At 51.7% G+C, this 21,468-nt stretch overlaps 1 protein-coding gene across 5 annotated transcripts in view; it reads left to right on the plus strand.

Moving 5' to 3' along the window:
* Nucleotides 1-2,916: 2,916 nt before the first annotated feature.
* The window catches only part of FAM3D (FAM3 metabolism regulating signaling molecule D), a 38,408-nt gene continuing 19,856 nt past the window's right edge, over nucleotides 2,917-21,468 (plus strand). Inside the window, exons 1-4 of one of the 5 annotated variants that reach the window (XM_004738278.3) lie at nucleotides 2,917-3,154; nucleotides 16,050-16,100; nucleotides 17,887-17,994; nucleotides 20,429-20,452. In XM_004738278.3, coding sequence (XP_004738335.1) covers nucleotides 16,088-16,100; nucleotides 17,887-17,994; nucleotides 20,429-20,452 — 145 coding nt within the window. In that variant the 5' untranslated portion in view covers nucleotides 2,917-3,154; nucleotides 16,050-16,087. Of the gene's footprint in view, nucleotides 3,155-13,949; nucleotides 14,072-14,150; nucleotides 14,426-16,049; nucleotides 16,101-17,886; nucleotides 17,995-20,428; nucleotides 20,453-21,468 lie in introns of those variants that run through there. The other 4 variants (XM_004738279.3, XM_004738280.3, XM_004738277.3 and 1 more) reach the window with 4 other exon arrangements.

A 21,468-nucleotide genomic window follows, 5' to 3' on the forward strand; every position in this document is an offset into this window, starting at 1 on the left:
CCAATAATGGCACTTTTAAGACCTGTTTCCAAACTCTGAATCCAGACTTGACACCAACCTCCACACTTGCAGTGTTGTCATCTGAGAGAGAGGGAAGACCTCCCTGGCCCATTCACCAGGAAAAGTCAAACAAACTCACAGATGATATTATGCTAATATCAAGTAGTCATAATCACAGAGTTTAGTGAGCATCTACTATGAGCCAGGCCCTTCCAACAAATTCTCCCCATGACACAGGGATTATCCCACTTCACAGAAGAGGAAACCAAGGCTTGAAAATGGGAGGGCCCTTGCCTAGGGCAGCTAGCAGGTCATTGGCAGAGTCAGGCCTGTATGCAACAGGGCCCAGGCTCTGCACCTGGGGACCGAGCAGTAGGGGAGCCCCTAGCGCACATGGGAGTCAACTCCAGTGCTGAGACCCAGCTGGTTCTTCTCTGAGTGAATACTGGAGAGAGTGTCCCCGGGGAGGCCTGCTCAGGCTGAGGCTTCAGTGAGGGCTTTGCCATTGGAAGGCAAATGAAACAATGATTTCTTGATGGTTATTAACTTCTGTAAGACTTGAAGCCCTTACGGGGACTGTCCCAGGTCTTCTCTCCCTCCCAAGGCTATTGCAAGGATGCCTGAGACCCAGACTGGGGGAAGGAAGACCCAGGGTCATACAACTTCTCTGAGTAGAGCAGGGGTCACAGCTTCTGGGCCCTGGACTAGGGCTGTCCCTATTGAAACCAAGGCAGAAATGAGCCGGCACTCATTCATTCATTCAACAAACCTTTACTGAGCATGCGCTGGGCACCAGGCATTGTTCTAGTGAGTGGAACCAACAAGGCCTCTGCCCTAATGGAATTCACTTTCCAGTAAAGCAAGACAAGTGAACAAATATCCAAGAAATATTCTTTCAGGCTGTCATAAGTGCTCCAAAGAAACTGAAAGAGGATTGCCCCTGAGGATAGCAGAATAACAGCCTTCGAAGATGCCCGCGTCCTCAAACCCAGAGCCCTGCCAAAACATGGCATTAGTTACACAGTGAAGGGAATTAAAACTTCAGATGGGATCAGGATTGCTAACCAGGAGACCTTGAGACAGGGAGAGTATCCTGGAGGAGAGTATCCCACGGGTGGGCTCCGTGTCTTCACGGATCCTAGAGTGGAAGAGGGAAGCAGAGGCAGAGAAGGAGATGGGACCCTAGAAGGACCATTGATGGGACACTGTTGGCTTTGAAGATGGAAGGCAGGGGTGGGGGGGCACCTGGGTGTCTCAGTCGGTGATGTGTCTGCCTTGGGCTCAGGTCATGGTCTCAGGGCCCTGGGATGGAGCCCCACATTGAGCCCCTCCCTAGTGGGGAGCCAAGATGGAGGAAGGGGTCATGAGCCAGGGAAGAAGACAGCCTCCAGAACCTGGAAAAGGCCAAGAAAATGAATTCTCCCTTGAGCCTCCAAAAAGGAACACAGTCCTACCTACACCTGGATCTTAACCCAGTGAGACCCGTCAGACTTGTGACCTACAGAAGTGTGAGATGGTAAACGTGTGTTGGATAAAGCCCCTCAGTTTCTGGTTGTTCGTTACCGCAGCCCTGGAAGTAGGACGGCGCCTCATGGTTCCCTCCTCAGACGGGCCTTGCCCGATCACATATTGAAGGACGTCCTCCTGCTCTCTGCCTTGCGTGGTTGCAGGTTCCTTCACAGAACTTACCACAGTTTTAATCAATGACTCACTTGTTTACTTTGGGAAGCAGGGCAGAGAGAGAACCTTCACATGAAGGTCAGGCCTGAAGGATGAAAACACCGGCCACGGGCAGAGCTGTCCGGGCTGGGGAGAGGGGTAGGAAGAAGGCGGGAGCAGACGGGAGGCCAGGCCTGAACCCAGTCAGGATGCAGGCAAGTGCACCCCCAATTTGCTTCCTGGGAACCCATCCGGGGCACCAGAGCAAAAGGCCTCGGGGACCACCTCACCCGGCAGCAGCCCCTGTTCTCCCCTCCAGCCGGCTCCTGGGCACTCGCCTTGATCTGCTGACCAGAGAGGCCTGACCTCATGGGCTTGGACATCCACTGCACTGGGGCATCGCATCCTTTCTGGAAGCAGTCAGGGTGGAAATTGCCAACTCCAGAGTACCCTCTGCCAACAAAGAGGGAGACACCCCCCCGCCCTCCCCCGCCAGGAGCCTACGCGGAACACAGCGCCTGCTGGGAAAAAACTCACCCTAAGCGGGAGACTTCTCGGGAATGAGAACCATGAGCAGTAGCAAAGCTTGGGGGTGCTGGGTGGAGAGTGGGGGACACGGAGTCCTAGGAGGAGAGAGGGGCAGTCACCACTACTACTTACGCTGCTGGTGCTCAAATTCTCCCACCTGCTGGCCCTTCTCTGTTCAACTTCGAACTCGTGCTCCCTGAGCCAGCTCAAGAGGGCCCCTTGTCCACCATCCAGGCTCCCTGTCTTTAGCTGCCTTGACCTCTCCCACCCACAGTACGAATCTCCTCCCCAGGCTCACCTCCTGCCTGCTTCCTCCAGCAGCAGCCACCCCCTCCTGGAACCTCCAAGCAGGTGACGGGCACTTCAGTAACTCACTCCATGGTCCCCTCTTAGTCCCAGCGCTGGGAAAGGGTGCCAGCAGGGGGTTGTTTTATTTTGGAGGGTGGTGTCATCTTGAGTTTTGTTTTTCTTTCTCAGGCAGGGATTGTGCTATTTCATTCCTGGTTAAATTGTTCAAATCCCTGCCCGAACTTCCTCTGCCAAGGTCAGGAGAGCTCTGTGGGGAAGAGACACTCAGCCCAGGCCAAAGCGAGGCCTCCAAGTGGCTCTTCAGCCAGACAAGACTTGGAACTCATTTCCTCCTTCGGATGAATTTCCTCCTTCCTGGGAAGATTGTTTAACAGGGCAGGGAGTGTTTATAGCAGGCTTTTCTGCAGGAGGGCAGAGCCAGGGCAGAACCAGGAGGAGCTGGCCCACACACGGTGCCCACAAGCCACTGGGTCCCTGTCACAGTGCGAGAACCCACCTGGGAGGCCCCAGCCCCTCCGAGAACCAGCCCCTCCGAGAACCAGCTTCGCTCAGCAGCGGGTTCAGGGGGCTGACGGGCTGGGTCAGGGACCCAAAGCATCAGCGGGAACACCTGGCCTTCTCCACCGAAGCAGGGAAGCGGGAGCCCTTGAGCCCTCAGGTACGTTTCCAACAGCACGAAAAGATCCAAACTTCCAGGTCCACATGACTGAAAGAAAGGAAAAGAGAAGTGGGGTGGACGGAAGCGGGCAGGCCAGGGATGGATGGCCGGCATCGCAGGCTCCTCTCCTCGGGCAGAGGGGCCCCTCGGCATTCATTCATTCTTTTCATCTCCTCATTCAAAAAACACAGCTGAGCATCAATCAGCAGCCACACCAATATTTAAAGGATGAACGAGAAAGGTCCCAACTCTCATTTTTCTGTGAACAAAATGATCTGTAAAGTCACAACAAAGCTGCCTGGTCTCGAGAGATCTTGTAGCTGTGTGATATCAGGTGCATCCCTAGCCTTCACTGAACCTCAGTTTTCTGATCTGTAAGGTGGGAGTGAGAGTCCGGCGGTCCTCTGTTGATCCCTGTAGTTCTCCGTCTAGACATCCAGGCTAGCAGTCACAAAAAACAGATAAAATAGCATCTGTTATGTGCCAGACTCTGGGCCGTGTGCTCGCTACGTAATAACACATTTAATCCTCATGTGACCTCTACGAGGTAGGCACCGTTATCACTCCCAGTTTGCAGATGGGGCACGAAGGCACAGAGAGATTAAATAGCTTGCCCGAGCAGTGTGGCTGCAAAATGTACACTCCCCGACACTTGGCAGCACTGCGTCCCCAGTGAAGGCGACTCAAAGTCTGTGGCTGGAAGAGAGCCGGTGGAAATTTGCACAGGTAGTAACTTCAGAACACTTCCGACATGTACCATAAAGGAGGTAGGAGTCAGGACAGACTTCTCGGAGGTTAAATTTGGGGAGGAATGCTAGTGGGAGGAAGAGAACGGGGAGGTAAGCATTTGGCACACTGCAGACTCTTAAGAGAAGGGGGAGAGGGAGGAAGGGGGGGTGGCCCTGCAGGGAGAGGGCAGGAGCGGGCATTGGGAGGAGAGGGCAGCAAGGTGCTCAGGCCCACCCAGGGCAAGCAAACTGTGGAGTGGAGTTCGGTTCTACCCAGTGTTTGCTCTATCTGTCTGTCCACTCCAGTGCATTGGCCAGCTCTCCATTCAGGCTGGCCACAGCCTACCCAACGCCATGCCAGGCCTCCCAATATTAGACGGGCAGGTCTCCTCTGAGGGCAGGCAACTGCCACTGGGGTTCTGTCTTATGGTCATCATTTACACACTGTCTCTGTATACCTCCACATGTACCCACGGTCCCTGCCACTGCCTTCCAGTAGGAATTTGGAAGCCTGAAGAGCCGAGGGTTATGTCCTGGGGTGCAGGATGCTGGAAGCCATGGCTTGCCAACGTGTGCTTGGACTGGGCTGTTCCTGGGCAGTTCCACCCTGGGTGAGACCGGCCTGTCTACTTCTGCTGGGCAAGCCTGGCACAGCTTCCCGGACCAGCCTGAAGTCCTACAGCAGAGGCCTTGTGGAAAGGGCAGACTCTTCTATGATTGGTAACAATCTCTTGCTTTGGGAGGTCCCAGGAAACAGAGGTGGAAAGGCCAAGGTCTGCTTCCCAGGTGCGTAGCCTGGGGAGACAAAGATGTAGAAGTCATGGAAAGAGAACCACTTTGGAGTCTGAATCCTATCTCTGACTTTTTCTTGCTGTATTACCTTGGGCAAGTTACCTCACATGTCTGGTGATGTAGGTGTGGTTGAAAATGGGAAAACCCTTGTGTATCAGTACTCTTCTGGCTGCAAGTGACAACAACAAAAACAAAAACAAAAAAAAATTCAAGCCAGCCCAACAAATAAAGGAACGATATTGGCTCACATAACAAAAAAGTCCAACGAGCCACTGGCAGGCAAGGCTGGATCTAGGGGCTCGATGACATCCCCAGGACTCTGACTCCATCTCTGAAATTCTTGCTTCCATGTTGCTTTATTCTCAGGCAAGGTGTCCCAGCCCCCACAGTGGCAGGTACCATCACCATCTGTAGTTCTAAGTCATCTCAAGTCAGCTACCCCAGCAGAGAGGCAGATCCTCTTCCTTGACAAGTCCATCAAGAGCCCTGGGAGGGCTGTGATCTTCTCAGCATGGGTGGCCTGCCCACCTCTGTGACCGAGAAAAGGAGTTAGGCCTAGGCCACGTGGTCACACTTGGAACCTGGAATGGGGCCATCCCTAGCCAATTGCCTGGTAGGAATCAGAGGAAGGGAGTTTGGTGCCTGAAGGAAAATCGGGGTGAGGAACAGGAAAAGGGGGCATGGGTGCTGGAAAGATGACCCAAGCAGCAGGTGTCTACCACAGTCTGGCTCCAAGCATCCCTCCTTCATTTAATCACAGTTACTAAAGTAATGGATGGCAATATTGCATCAGCCACTCCACTTGTATGACCTTGGACAAATCACTTAATCTCTTTAAGCCCCTCACGAGTAAGGAAGTCAATAAAAGAATCTGCCTCACAATGCTGTTGAGAAGATTAAGCGAAGGACACGGGGCTCAAAACTGGCCAACAAACAGTATTAAGACTTACTAGAATCATCACTGTGATTATTATTAAGATTATTTCTCCTTCAGAGATGTCTGGATCCCACATATCCCTGGGAAAGATTTATCTCCTCAAACCTTTCCAAAACCCCATTGACGTCATTGTGGAGGCGGCCATCATGTTAATCAAAGAGGCCAAGACCCAGCTCTCTCTGATGGAAAGGAATAAAATTGCCCACGGGGTCTTAGGTGAATTTCGTCATGCTTGACCTGCTGAAGTGATTCAGATAGGCCAACAGCAGGCCATGGCTCAGGGGATGAACCCAGACACTCCAGGCAGTCCCATCCTGATAGAGTAGCCCTCTCTGGTGACACACAGCCAGACTCTCAGCAAAGAGACATTCTGGTGGCACATACTGGCCCCTCCGGCTAGTGTACCCAAAGACGCCTAGCAGCCTGAAATTACCCCATGCCCTTGGGGAGGGGAAAGGGCTGCATGTTGGGCCAGACACCTTCTCCTTTCTCCCGCTGCTCTGTCAGGGCTTGGAGGAACCAATCCCGATCCAGAGCATACATTTTTCCCATTCTGGGGGGATTTCTGCCTCCTTAGGAGGTATGGTGGAGGGCACAGGGGCATCCCCAAGCAGTGTACAAGGGGGCCTACTCACTGAACTACTGGCACTTACGAAGCATTTCCCCTGTGGCAGGTATTGTGCGTGGGGTGTATTCTCGAATTTAATTTTTACTAAATTAGGGATTGTGATGGCCACATACAGGTAAGGAAACCAAGCTGAGAGGACTGTAGCCACAGCTCCAGGACAGAACCCAGATGGGGCTCCAAAGACCACCATTCAGCCACCATATGCTATAGACTTGAAATTGCCAGGCCCGATGAGGCCTCTGCAGATCTGAAGGTGCCAATATGGCAAGAGCTGCCATTGACTGGGCGTCTCCACAGTGCCGGGCACTGAGCAAGTCACCCTCGGATGACAATCCAGTCAGGTGAATTTGGAACAAAGTCTAAGGACAGGCGGCTGAGCCCTGCTAAACCAAGGGGCTGGTGGATCCGCCCCTGAGGAGCATGCAGGCTGCCGGGAGGAAAAGGAAGGGCAGGGTGATAGGAACCCTCTCTTATCCTACAGAAGGCCTCCTTCTCCACCACCAATGGTTGAACCAAACCCAGGCAGGCTTAAGCTTGGGAAAGGGAACACCAGAGCTCCTGTCCACCTTGGGCTGAGATGGGCAACACCCAAATTAGAGTTGGACAAGCTAAGGCCTAGGGCCAAATTCAGATTCCCCTGTGTTTATAAATAAAGTTTTATTAGAACATAGCCACATTCATTCATTTACAAACGGCTACTCCAGCTTTCCCACTGCAATGGCAGAGTTGAAGGGCTGTGACTGAGAACGAATGGCCCAGAAAACCCAAGATATTTCCTCTTGTCCTTTGCGGAAAGCTGCCCAGCCCTAGTCTAGAGGAGTCGGACACTGTGGTTAAGAATGTGGGCTCCTGGGCTCCTCTCTGGGATCTCTCTCTTCTTCTGCCTCTCACCAGCTGTGACCTAACGCTCTGTGCCTCAGTGTCCCCGAATTCCTCATTAAGCTGCTGAGGATTAAAGCAGTTAAAATAAGGAAGCGTCAGAGCGGCAGCTGGTACCTGTGGGCTTTTTGTCTTATTCTGGGAAACATCCCAGGAACTTGGGGAGTAAGCAACCTCAGAATCCTGTGCCTCCCACACCTTCTTGCATCTCCTGCTGTGTGACCTTGCACAGCCCAGTAATTCTAACACTGGCCAGAGCTGGAGAAAACCAGTAAAACCATAAATAAAATTAAAATAGGGCATAACGGAAATAATGGGCTTATTTCCTTCTGAAATAAATGTCACTGACACAATGCTTTCGACCCACTGTCCTTATTGTTTACAGATTTATTTGGAGTTTCTATGTGTCTGTATTGGTGACATGATCAATAATTTCCTATAAATACTAGGGGTTTACAAGATGGACCGTTTAGGGAAGGAAAGGCAGCCGCTGGTTCCTCAGATTTCGAGGTCAGAATTCAGGATGGCTAGCGGCAACTGGGTTTTGGCAGCATCCCGCACGCCTCCTGGGACTCTCAGCAGCCCCCTGACTCCCGTGTGCGTGTGGGCGTGCCCACGTGCTAGTGTGTGTGTGTGTGTCTGTCAATGTGTCTGCTGCTCTCAGTCTTTTAGGGTCTCTGCTTCTTTTTCGTTCTGTCCTGTCCCTCTATCTCGATCTCCTCTACGTGCTGAGTGTCTCCCTCAGGGTCTGTGGCCCCCTCTGCAGCGGCCACCTCCCACCCGGCCGCATGCAGAATCCATCCCTTGCCAGGAATCCTGCCTGCGTGGGGGCGAGGTGGGGGGGGGGGGGGGGTGCGGACACAGAGAGAAGCCCACGGACAGAGCAGGGAGTGCCCCTCCTGCTTTTGGAGACAACACTTAGTCCACGGAATTTCCGGGGATGATGAAAACAGCCGGAGCTTGCATTTAGCCTGAAGAGGCTGCTTGGATTCTGAAGTCTGAGCCCCTCCCCTGGACAGGGTTCACTTTGGAGAATGCTGCGGGTCAGGGAGTAAAAGAAGAAACCACTTAGATGGAGGGAGCATCTGTGTTGTGTTTGGGGCCTTTTCTCCCTTAGTTTCTTTCCCAGACAGAAAGCCACTTGCTTTGGGCGCCTGGGTGGCTCAGTGGGTTAAGCCGCTACCTTTGGCTCAGGTCATGATCTCAGGGTCCTGGGATCGAGTCCCGCATCGGGCTCTCTGCTCAGCAGGGAGCCTGCTTCCTCCTCTCTCTCTCTGCCTACTTGTAATCTCTCTGTCAAATAAATAAATAAAATCTTTAAAAAAAAAAAAAGAAAGAAAGCCACTTGCTTCTATCTGAGGACACTTAGTGCCCACCTACTGTGTGCCTTGGTGCTAGCATCAGGGGCATGCACGAGGAAGGCCCTCAGAAGCCACTGCATTGGGAGGAAGCTGGCCCCTGAATTAGGCTGACCTGAAGCATGACAGGGCACCTCAATGGAGAAATTCCTTAATGGAGGAGCCAGGGTCAGTGAAGGCTTCTTGGAGGAGGTGCTGCCTTCTCCACACTGAGCTGAGGTTTTATCACTAGCCCTATTTTAGTTCTTCCTGAGGCCCCCTCATCACCCTCAGAACAAAGCCCAAAGTCATTCCATCAGCCCAGTCCTTACAGGCTAATGTATAATTAGCCTAACGTATAGTCCCTTTCCCCCTGCACTTTGGTGTCTACCATCAGAGTTTCAGGTTCTGCCTCTCCTCTGAGCCTCTGCACATGCTGTTACTCTGCCCCAAACACTTTCCAGGAGAACTCCAACTGTCCAGATGCCACTTCCTCCAGGAAGTCTACTCTGACAGCCCCCTGGCCAGGAGGTTCCCTGAAGGAAGCCCAACCCGAGCCCCCACCCCACTGCACCATCACCATCCACGTATCTTTTGCCCTCACACTGTGCATTTCCGGAAGGTGAGAACCTTATTGGCTCCCTGCTCTGTTCCAGGCCCCCGGCATTGTGATGGCACAGGAAATGTAGGGTGAATGATTGAGTTGGATTTTTTAAATAATTATTTTTTATAAACATATAATGTATTATTAGCCCCAGGGGTACAGGTCTGTGAATCGCCAGGTTTACACACTTCACAGCACTCACCATAGCACGTACCCTCCCCAATGTCCATAACCCCACCACCCTTTCCCTACCCCCCTTACCCCTGGCAACCCTCAGTTTGTTTTGTGAGATTAAGAGTTTCTTATGGTTTGCCTCCCTCCCAATCTCATCTTGTTTCATTGATTCTTCTCCTTCCCCCAACCCCCCCACGTTGCATCTCCACTTCCTCATATCAGGGAGATCATATGATAGTTGTCTTTCTCCGATTGACTTATTTCGCTTAGCATAATACCCTCTAGTTCCATCCACGTCGCAAATGTCAAGATTTCATTTCTTTTGATGGCTGAATAGTATTCTATTGTATATATATACCACATCTTTTTTATCCTTTCATCTGTTGATGGACATCTAGGTTTTTTCCATAGTTTGGCTATTAAGGACGTTGCTACTATAAACATTCAGGTGCACATGCCCCTTCGGATCACTACTTTTGTATCTTTAGGGTAAATACCCAGTAGTGCAATTGCTGGGTCATAGGGTAGCTCTATTTTCAACTTTTTGAGGACCCTCCATGCTGTTTTCCAGAGTGGTTGTGCCAGCTTGCATTCCCACCAACAGTGTAGGAGGGTTCCCTTTCTCTGCATCCTCGCCAGCATCTGTCATTTCCTGACTTGTTAATATTAGCCATTCTGACTGGTGTGAGGTGATATCTCATTGTGGTTTTGATTTGTATTTCCCTGATGCTAAGTGATGTGGAGCAATTTTTCATGTGTCTGTTGGCCATCTGGATATCTTTTTGGCAGAAATGTCTGTTCATGTCCTCTGCCCATTTCTTGATTGGATTATTTATTCTTTGGGTGTTGAGTTTAATAAGCTCTTTATAGATTTTTGGATACTAGCCCTTTATCTGTTATGTCGTTTGCAAATATCTTCTCCCATTCTGTCATTTGTCTTTTGGTTTTGTTAGCTGTTTCCTTTGCTGTGCAAAAGCTTTTGATTTTGATGAAGTCCCAATAGTTCACTTTTGCCCTTGCTTCTCTTGCCTTTGGCAATGTTCCTAGGAAGAAGTTGCTGCAACTGAGGCTGAAGAGGTTGCTGCCTGTGTTCTCCTCAAGGATTTTGATGGATTCCTTTCTCACAATGAGGTCCTTCATCCATTTTGAGTCTATTTTTGTGTGTGGTGTAAGGAAATGGTCCAATTTCATTTTTCTGCATGTGGCTTCCAATTTTCCCAATACCATTTATTGAAGAGGCTTTCTTTTTTCCATTGGACATTCTTTCCTGCTTTGTCGAAGATTAGTTGACCATAGAGTTGAGGGTCTATTTCTGGGCTCTCTATTCTGTTCCATTGATCTATGTGTCAGTTTTTGTGCCAGTACCATACTGTTTTGATGATGACAGCTTTGGAATAGAGCTTGAAGTCTGTAATTGTGATGCCACCAACTTTGGCTTTCTTTTTCAATATTCCTTTGGCTATTCGAGGTCTTTTCTGGTTCCATATAAATTTTAGGATTATTTGTTAAGTTGGATTTTTTTTTTTAAGATATCACAGAGATTCCCCAATAACTCATGACCAAGAAGACTCAGAGTCTTCAGACCTGCTCAGCTTATGACCGTGGTCTGTCTCAGACTTGTCTCCAAGTCCCCCTGGCCCTACTCCGCACTGAGAAGTCCCCACTTTAAGGATAACACATCTCACGTGCCAGTCCCAAGATGCTGGGCGGAAAGTGTCTGAGCCCTCTTCTGCTCTTCACCAGAAAAGGCTCTGTGCTGACTTCATTTTTTCTGCCGTGGTTGGGGGTCACAGAGTAGCTGCCCAAATGCTCATCTGTGCCACCCTTGCCCTGAAGTTTCCATTGCTCGCATGAAGGAAAACTTGAGCCCTCATGGCCTGGATATAAGACCCTTCCTTGATATAGAATTATCCTTTGAGTTCCAATTAAAGTACCTACTCTGAGTCAAGCCTTACTCCTAGGCACACGGAACTCCCTCAGACCCAGTGCTCTTCCTTGTTGGAATTTGGTGAGCGTAGCTCAGCCTCAGGCCCGCCAGCCGCCATGCAGTCACCTCCCTGCTGTCCGCAGCTGGTGGTGTGGCTCTCAGCTCTGCTCCCACAGCCGTGAGACCGCTCACCCACCCCCTCCAGGCCTCGGCGTCCTCCTCGGAGAAGGGGAAACAGTAGGATCCAACCCATGGGATTGCCAGGGGATTCGGCAAGATATATGTGTAAAATTCTTAGCCTAACTCCATCCGCAAGGTAAGCCCTCAATAAAGGGTAGCTGGTTTAATCATTTTCTTGATAATTTATTATTTTTATTATTAGCAAAAAAGTGAGTTTGCGGTTCTGCTCTGGAACTCGGGCGGTCCTTCAAGGTGTGGCTCTGGGCAGAGAGTAAGAAACCTGATAGCCAGCAGGTGCTGGAAAGCCTGAAGGGCCAAAGCCAATACGAGGGCAGCTGGCCAGCTACGGTTGTTGCTAATTACAACCTGATTTCTCCAAGCTCGGGATAGGGCCGCCAGTTCACGCCTCCTTAGAAACGAGCTGCCACATGGAGAACACAGTTGAACCTGTGGCTGATGCCCAAGTGGGGGGAAATGCAGAGCGTGTTCACGGAGCTCTTTCCATTTCAGCTGTGGCTTAGGGCTGATTCAGAAGTGAACATGGGTTGAACCTGGATCCTTATGATGAGCTAAGAAACAGCTTCTGAATTCTGTCTTTCCAAGGACAAAGGGCTGCTTGGGTTAGGACCCGAGGCCAAGGAGCAGTGACCCAAGGCCAAGGAGCAGTTGCCTGAGGGGATGAGTCCTAGAAGAGCAATGCCCATACAGAACAGAACAGCATGTGCAAAGCTGGCGAGGGAGAGAGCCTCGCTCGGGGCTGCTCTGAGCATCTGGAGAAGGAGTGGGGACCGCAGATGATGAGGGCGGCAAGGTCCATCTCATGCCAGCGTTTAAATCATGTGAGGCCTTATAAGCACATGAGATACTTTGGCCTGTATCCTGGGGGCCTTAGCGACCAGAGACCAGACTTAAGCAGGAGAAATACCTATTTATTTCTTCATCAAGGTGCTTTCCTCCACCCTCCTAGCCTGGAAAGAGAGTAATCCGTCTTCCATTCATCTTGGCTCTGGGACAGGTCATGGTGAGCTCAAAGGTACCTGAGTAGAGAAGACTCCAGGAAACAGGAAGAAGCTGATGTCCCATCTCTTATAGGACCATTAAGAAATGTCACAAACAGGCTGTGATGGCATTTTAGTTGCGTTGGAAGAGCAAACATCCGGATAGGAATCCTGGCAAGGTGTTGCTAGCAGGAAGCAGCCGGGGTGAATGGGTCCTGCCCACAGGGAGGAGGGTTGGGGTGGACGTCATCAGCTGGCAGAGTCCTTGTAGACAGGCGGCCTCCCTGCCTGACACCCCTTTCAGGACAAGTAGATGGCATCACCCTCATAGAGGAGGAAGCCGGCGCCCTGAGAGGTGTGCCCCAAAACACACAAGTACTGAGTGACGAGCGCAGGTCTCTCTGATGGAGCTGAAGTCCGTCCTCTTTCCTGACATCATTGCTCCTTCCTCCCCGACCCTCTCAAGACCAAGGTCATGAGGGCTGCCCCATGCTCAGCCTGGCATTTTCGTCCTCTGGCAGGATGTTAGAGTAGCCGAGAAAGGGGCTCCAGCAGCCCCAGACTCACAGATGTCCAACTTAGAGTCACCAGGGAAAAAACAGCTTCTCAACCCCCCCCCCACTCCCCACCCCTTCTCCCCCCATCTCCCCACCCCCTGGTTTCCCAGATCTGTCCAGGGAAAAACTCTGATTGGCCTTGCATGGGTCCCATGCCCCATTCTAAACCAAAGACAGAGAAATCACCTTGTTACCAGCTCCTCTTGACAGGATGGGGGGCCTTGATGGGGGTCCCCTCATCCAGGACCACAGGTAGGCATTAGCCCTGATTTGGAGGGGTCAGGAAAAGCTTCCCAGAGGAAGCAACTTCTACACTGAGACCTGAAGTATAAGTAGGAGTTTTCCAAGCAAAGAGACAGACAGGGAGCAACAGGACAAAGGCTCAGGGATGCCCCGAGCATGTCTTTTTGTTTTGTTTTGTTTTTTTACGGATTTTATTTATTTGACCGAGAGTACAAGCAGTGGGAGCAGCAGTGGGAGCGGGAGAAGCGGGCTCCCTGCTGAGCAGGGAGTCCTAAGTGGGCTCGATCCCAGGATCCTGGGATCGTGACATGAGCTGAAAGCAGACTGAGCCACCCAGGCATGTCTTGCTCACAGGCCTATCCCCTGTCTCATACACAGCCTGCCTTCCTGTGATCGCTCCGAGACTGCTTCAGAAATTAAATCCACAAGTTGCTGAGTGGCCTTAGAGAAGTCAGTTGCCTTCTCTGAACTTCAGCTTCCTTCTCTACACGGTCGTTTCATTGCCCTAACCTTTCAGGGCTGTGCAAGAATCCAGTTCATTCAGGCCCTTGATCTTCATGGAGCAGCTCCTCTGTGCTCAGCCTTGTACGGGGCCTGCAGGAAACCAGGCCTGCCATGGAAAAGGAAAGCACGCTTGCGGCTTACGCACAGAGCCAGACATGCAGCCAGAAATCCGAAGGGGTCGCAGGGGTGGGGCAGGACAGAGGGAGAGGCTCAGGACAGTGAGGGAGGACCATGGGTTCCACCTTCCCCTCCCTCCTCCAGCTCCGTCCCCTCCTTTCCACCCTCCCACCACCGCCAGCCCTGTGACCACATACTACCCTGGGGTCATCATATGTTGTGCAAGGACAGTCAGACCTTTCTCCCCATGCCTTTGCCCCACAGCTCCGTAACCTGAAGAACAGGTTGTGACAGACGTTCTCGCAGCAACAAGTAAGAAAGAAACTCTGGGGTTTGGGTGGTTACGGAGGGAATTCTCGCCCCACCCCACAGACCGGTCCCAAGTGCCTTTCTCCCTCCCTCCCCACCCCCAGCAGACCCGGTCCCAGAGCCCAGGAGTGTGGAGCTAGCTAGAGCCTCCTGAGCACCCATGGGCTGGCAGGGTGAGCTGGCCAGGTGAGCGGGCGGGGAGCTCAGGAGACTGGAGAGCCCTGCAGGTGCTGAGGGGACGGTCGGGGACTCAGCCAGGAGGGACATCAGACTCACCGCCCTCCCCACCCCCAAGCCCTGAAGCCAGAATCCGTGCTTGGCATGGGCAGGACAGCGAGAAGCTAGCCCCCTGCCCAGGTATGCGTCCCAGCCTCTCTCTCTCTGTCCCATCTCTCTTGTCTCTCTCTCTGAATGGCACTTCTTCTCCCTCTGAGTCTGGGTAAATGCATGTCCTGAGTATTTGCTCTTCCCTCTGCTCCTTTATGTGTTTTCCTCCTCTGTGTCCCTCTCTATTATCTCTGCCCCTTGTCCTTTGTCTCTCCAAGTTCCGTCTCCCGCCTGCTCTCTATGATTATCAACGTGTATCTCGTCACCTGTGCATCCCCAACCACCTGACCCTGTTCCATCCTTCCCTCCTGTCTGGCCCCGAGCTCTCCTGGGTCCCCACACATGCGGATCCCACAGAACGTCCTTCAGCATCATCTGGGGGCCTGGGCTCCCAGACTGTAGGTCAGATTCCAGGAATACTCAAAAGCATAATATACAAGGTATCGGAAAAAAAAAAAAAAAAGGTGGCAGGGGGTGAGGTGATCATTTGAATTTCAGGAAGTTAAAGTTCTATAAAACCTCTGTGGGCGGAGTCAGGCACGGGCTCACCTTTCTCGCCGGAAGTACCTAAAAGGCAGGTCTGAGTGGGTGGGAACACTTTCATACTTATCAAAAAGAAATGTAGATTTGCCCTTGCTTTTGTTTAAATATCAGGGAGTGTTCCAGGGAACTGCTTGAATGGCCTCCTGTCTCTTATCTGTGGCCTTGGTGGTAGGGCTTTGGAGACCAAGTTTGTTGGGATGGATTCTTAGGATAAAGAAGATTCTGGAGTGGGGAGGGGGCAGGAAGAGTCCTGGGAGCAATTCCTTGTAGTCAGAGCCCCTCCAGCTGGCTGTGGGGGTTCAGAGACTTAGAACAGTTACCACCAGCCCTGCCCTCCCCTCCCCTAGGTTTCTACAGACCCCCTGGGGGTCTTCACAGCCGCTGAATCACTGGGAACTGCCCAGCACCTGGGCAGGTGACACAGGTGAAAGCTGGGGCCTGGGGCTCAAGAAGGCAGGGAACTCCAGTTTCAACTCTCCTCTGGCTCAAAGGGCCCTGGGAGTGGGACCCTGTGGCGATTGGGCAGTGGAGACTTACTCCAGATTCTGGCTGTGACCCTTACAAGCTGAATAACCCTGGGCTTAACCACAGTGAGTCTTGGCTTACCTACCTGCGAGGACGAAAGGAGAGAACTGCGTGTATAGCACCTGCGCAAACTCACCCGTAATGTGAGCGTTCTCGTTACTCTTCCCCTTGGCACTTTGGCAGAAATCACTCGAGTTGCTGTTTCCTGATGGTTTTGCTGGAGCCAGCTAGCTCAATGTCTCTCAGCTGGCTGGAGGGACAGAAGGATGGACGGATGGATGGATGGATGGACGGATGGAAGGATGGATGGATGGATGGATGGATGAATAAATCAATCCTCCAAGAGACAGTGGCTGGCAGACTACAACTTCCTCTACCTGCCAATCTCTGCACTCAAAAAAGACATGTTGAATAGAATATAAAATTCTAGGGGCAAAAGTGAAGGAGAGGTGGAGGCAGAGAGTGAACAGAAGACAGATGGTGAGGAACCAATCCGAAAGTCAGAGATACTCATCCCTAATCATCTACCTTATTCGTTTTCACACCCCAAGTGCCAGTTTCCAATTTGATTTCCTTCTCTCCATAGGCTAACGCTGACCCCAAGCTGCTCCTCACCTGGACAAGATGAGAAGATCAGGTAGGGGCCATGTTCCAAGGATTCAAAGTCTCAAGGTCTGATACTGGTTTAGGAATCATTTTTCCTATCAGGAATGCAGCCAGTCCCTGGACTCAGAGGTTGTTTGGCATCCCATGCTCTCAAATGTTCAGACCAGACGAACTCTAGGAGGAAACCCATCCAGGGGTAAGCCTGAAAGAGGGGAAAAGGCAACTTGCTGCCCAGAGGCTGAAGGGCCAGATAAGCTTTGCCATCATGGCCCCTCCAGGCTGGGATCACAGGGACTCTCCCTATTTTGGAGATACCTAACCCTAGAAGGAAGTGAGGGCTCAAGGAGGGCTGTTCTAGAAACTTCATACCACAGGGCTGGGCACAAAGAGCAGCCTTTGCCTTCTCATCCATGTTCTCATGCTATACCCTCTGTACAGAAAGGTAGACTGAGGCACCAAGGAAGAAATGGACACAATTCATTTATATTCCCAAATAGCTGTGAGGAAGTTCAGAGCACAAGTTTTAGAGTCAGCACAATTCCCTTCCCTTCAAATGCCACATCTGAGCTAACCGACCACCTCCCTGAGCCTGTTTCCTCATCTGCAAAATGGTAATGATCAGTAGCATCCAACTCGTACGTTTACCATGAGGATGAACTGAGATAACTATGTACGTGAAAGCTGTTGGCCCACTGCCTCCAACAAAAGTCTGTATCATGTGAGCTGATGCCCAGGGAGAATTCTGGGTGCCTCCAGGCCACACTGGGGCCCAGAAGATGAGGGACCTCCCACAGCCCTGAGCCGTGCCCCACAGGATCCAGGGGCCTTCTCCTCCAGCCCTACTAATGAGAGGCTAACACAAGACCCCAGAGCTAAATTCAGGGCCACACGGAGGTCAGGGACGGACCTAGAGAGTGTGGCTTGATGGCAATGGGGCCACCAGAGTCCCTGAGCTAGGAGGTATAGTGGCGCCTGCCTCTGGCCCTCATGGGAGGGTGGGGGAAGGGAGTGAGACTGGGAGCTCTGGGGGTCTGTCCTGGGTGGGGGTTTGCTCCCCACTGGTACAGAAGCAGTCAGGCTGTGAGGCCAAGGAAGCCATGTCAGCAAGGCCAGTGTATGTTGTATAGATAGCATTGTGTGGTTATTTGTGGCAGCTTTCAGGAGGAGTGATGGAAAATGTGAGGGACCAGCCCTAGCCCCAAGCCACCTTGGAGGCTGCCTACTAGAGACAACTATCACATCACTCCCAGCGAGCTCACGGCTCTGAAGCAAGGCTGTTGAACCATGTCCACCCTATGACTGAGGCACTCCTGCCCAGAGAGGCTGAGCTTCGGCCGGAGGTCACACAGCAGCACTGGCTGTCCAGAGCACTGGCCACAGCCTTCCTGACTCCTGTGGCAGGGCTCCCCGAGCGGGCTGTCTGCTGCAGAACCTGCCTCCTGCTTTGCTGCCACACACTCAGGCCTCATCCCGGGGTGCTGGATAAGAGTGCAGATTCCTAGGCCTCACCCCTCAAGAGTCTGTCTCTGGGTGGCTACGTGGAGCCCAGGAAGGCTCATTTCTAACTTTTTCTCCCAGTAGACTCACTTGGGGAAATGTGGTCACGTCACCTTACAGCACGGTCTCACCATTTGATCACTGCATGGACTCGCACATGGTCCTACCACGCGGTCCCCTGACCTGGTCCAAGGTGTGGGCCTCAGTCTGGTGGGGTCTCATGACATGGTCTCACTGTGGGGATTCGATAAGGACTCAAAAGGAGCCTTGCTATGTGGCCTTGTGATGGGGTTTCACGGCAGGATCTCCTTGCTTTGCAGGTGTGCTCCGACTCCTGGCCCTCATCTTTGCCCTGGTCACCACTTGGATCTTTTTGCGCAGCTACAGCAGCTTAAATATGAAAACTATCCGTCTGCCCCGTTGGCTGGGTGAGTGGGGCTCCCTGCTGGGGCAGGGACTATGGACCAGGACGGGGCCAAGGATAGTCCTCCCTCCATCTGTGGGTGACCCAGGAGACAGCCAGACATGGCAGAGTTTGGGCTGCCTTTGGGACTCCAGCCTTTGGCGGAGTGGAGCCTGCCAGGAAGGCTGGAACCCATGGGGAAACAGATAAGTGTTCCAAGACCCTGGCCAAAACATGTGCCTGCATCAAGGGCCATTTTGGAAATGGGATTCCAAGAAAAATGGACAGAGGGAGGAAGAAAAGAAGGAAGGAAGGGAGGAAGCCAAGAGACACAAAACTGAGCATTGAGTGGTATCTAGCCTCGGCTGCTCTCACCTCTTCCTGAAACACTCTTCACACAAATGTCCCTTTTCTCCAACTTCAGGTCTCTGCTCAAATATGACCTCCTCAGAGAGGCCTTCCCCAACAACCCCAGCTGCAGCCATGACACCTCCCTCTACTTTAGCCCCTATGTCAGACTATTTCCTTGAGAGCTTCACCATCATCCATTATTAGGGTGTTTATTTATTTGTCTACTTGGTTGTTTTCGATCGCCATCCCCTAGAATGTAACCTTCTTGAAGGCAAGGATTTTATCTTGTGTACATCTATTTCTCTAGCACTCAGTGCAGGGCAGATGCTCAGTAAACATTTGATGAATGAAAGAAAAATGAATGGATGGATGGATGAATGATGAATGGGTGGACTGAGGGAAGGTGGATGGAAGGATGGGTGAATGGATGGGTATGTAGGTGGATGAATGGACAGGTGGATGGATAGATAGTGGATGGACAGATGGATAGATGGATGATGGATAGATGGTTGATGGATGGGTGGATTGGTAGATGGTGGGTGGAGAGATGGATGGATGGATGGATAGATTATGAATGGGTGGATAGATGGATGGATGGTGGGCAGGTGGGTAATGGATGTGTGGGTGGGTGGATGAATGATGAATGGGTGGACAGATGGGTAGATGGATGGTTGGATGGCAGAGGGTGGCTGGCTGGCTGGCTGGGTAGATGGATGGATGAGTAGATGACAGATGGGTGAATGAATGATGTCTGGGTGGATGATGGATGAGTAAGGGATACCAGTTGCTTACATGCATAATCTCATATAATCTACACAAATGGCCCCATGAGGTGATCCATGGTGTGGTTGTGGAGTGGACTCATACATAACCTCACTGTGTGGTTTTATGTGTAATCTAAGAAAGGAGAAGCTCAGGGAGCTTCAGGGAGATGAAGAAAGTTGCCCAAATTTCCCCTATAGAGGTCAGCAGGAATGGGAGCCCAAGCCTCCCAGGTCCAAATCCTTTCAAAGGAAGGAAGGAAAGGAAAGGGATTTATGCGCCTGTATTTGTCCTCCTTGGATTTAGGGAATGACCTCCACTGACATGGTCAATAACCTCTAGCAGCGCAGGCTAGCTCACAGCTTCACAGCAGTGAGAAGCCAGTCACCACACAGAGGAGTCTCTGAGATCCCAGAACCTCGTCCACTTCTGGTCAGGTGTGACTCACACCCACATCAGGATGAATTGTATAAACCCATGTAGGCTACCATGCCCCCAGCCCCAGGGCAATGCTTTTACAGAGATGGAGTTTGCTGTGCGGACAGCCTGGGAAGAGATGGGCCCAGGTCAGTGTAGGAGGCTCTGAGCAGAACTGGAGCTCAGGGGTGTCCTCTAGAGGAGAGAGCCCCAGCTTGAAGTGAGAAAGAGAACAGGGTTTGAAAGTACACCCCAGAACTGAAGTCTGATGAATCAACACCTCCAACCAACATGGAGTGACTATTCTGTGTTAGGTCCCGGGGACCCCAAAATGAGAAACATGTGGCCCCCGCTCATGGTCTGAGTCAGAAAGACAAACAGACTTAATTACAGAATATACAAAATCAAAAGTGATGATCCAGGGTCTCAAGAAATACTTATGGTGACAGGACAGGTAACCAGTGGGAAAGTGGCCATTGAAAACCATGAATGCTCAGCCACTGAAAGGGGTAATATTCATTTTCTTCAGAGGTTCCTAGTTTGGCTACATACACCCCCCCACCTTATTATTTAATGCACTAATAAAGAAGCACATAGATTATTGTAGCACAAATTTATGTTTTAATATTTTATTATATTGATGTATAGTTGGTTTCCATTCTAATCTATTTTATTTTATGCATTTAATAACATGCTCTGTTAGAGTAGGAAGTGCTGTGTGTGTGTGTGTGTGTGTGTGTGTGTGAGTGAAGGGGTGGCAGCGGAAGGTGAGGGAGGGCTCCCTGGACAGGGTGGGACTTCTAGAGTTCACCTCAACAGGAGGTCCTCCCACAGGAGAACGCTTGGTGCGGGCCAATGCCACTCTCCAGCGTCCAGGAGGGGGCGCTCAAAGCATTTTTCTCGCTAACCAGATTGTGTCTTCTCTCTAGCAGATTTGGACTCCAAGAAGGTCGGTGAGTATCACCCCAGCCCTGCCTTTGCCTTAAAGTGAGATTTTCCAGGGCTTCTCCTCCCAGCCCTGCAGGCCCTAGAAAAATCTTGGTGTCAAGAATCTGCCCGGCTCTCTCCTCCCATGGCCCCAAGGTGCCTTCTGAAGCCCCCGGAGCCCTGTGTCAGTAGTGGCCTCCTCTCAGCCATTCAGACTGATGGAGATGGCTCAGCTCTCCCTTCCCTAGCAACCCCACCCTGCAGTCTGGATTGCCTCCCTAGTCATAGCCCCCGGCCCTGCACAGCCACCTCCCCTCTCTGACCCCCCTACTGAGCCAGAGCCCTGAAGATGGGTGATATGCTTATTGTCATTATGCAGCGACCACAGGCGTGGGTCACAGTTCCTGTTCCAGAGTCCCCGGGGCCATATGGGGCACTCCACGTGCCCCTAGAAGCATATAGAAGGGGGTGCTGGTTGTCTTTTAGGGTGGAAGTGCCCAGTGTGCCAAGAGAGATGGGGCAGAGTGTTCCAGCGTCTGGGAAGGCTACCCCCTTCCAACGGGATGAGATCAGAGAAGGCATTAGGGAGGAAATGGCAAAGGCCTAGAGGCAGTAATGTGGGGGGCTGCAAGAGAGATCGTAGCTGGAGAGTCAGGCACTGGAAAGTGGGAATGCTGAGGCCTCCAATGTTGGATACTGCAGCCGTCCAAGCAGGGCTTCAACGAAAGACCCCAGCTCCCAAAGTGTGGAGGGGGGGAAGGGAGGGACAGTTATAATGATGATGATGATGATAGTACAGTGATGGAGAGCCGACTATGTTCTGTGTTCAGAGCGTTCCACGCATCTCATGCAATCCTCACCACCTCGGGTAGGCACTCTAATTATACCCATTTTATAGGTGGGCACAATGAAGCTCAGAGAAGTGAAATCTCTTGGCCAAGGTAACACAGATGTACATAGTGGAGCAGGAGTTCAACTCCAGGCTAGCCCAGAGCCCACCCTCTCAAGGCTCCTTTCAGGAGGCAACATCTCCAAGCCCCCC

This window comes from Mustela putorius, unplaced genomic scaffold, assembly GCF_011764305.1.
Source record: "Mustela putorius furo isolate JIRA1106 unplaced genomic scaffold, ASM1176430v1.1 tig00000095_pilon_pilon_pilon, whole genome shotgun sequence".
Taxonomy (NCBI): domain Eukaryota; kingdom Metazoa; phylum Chordata; class Mammalia; order Carnivora; family Mustelidae; genus Mustela; species Mustela putorius.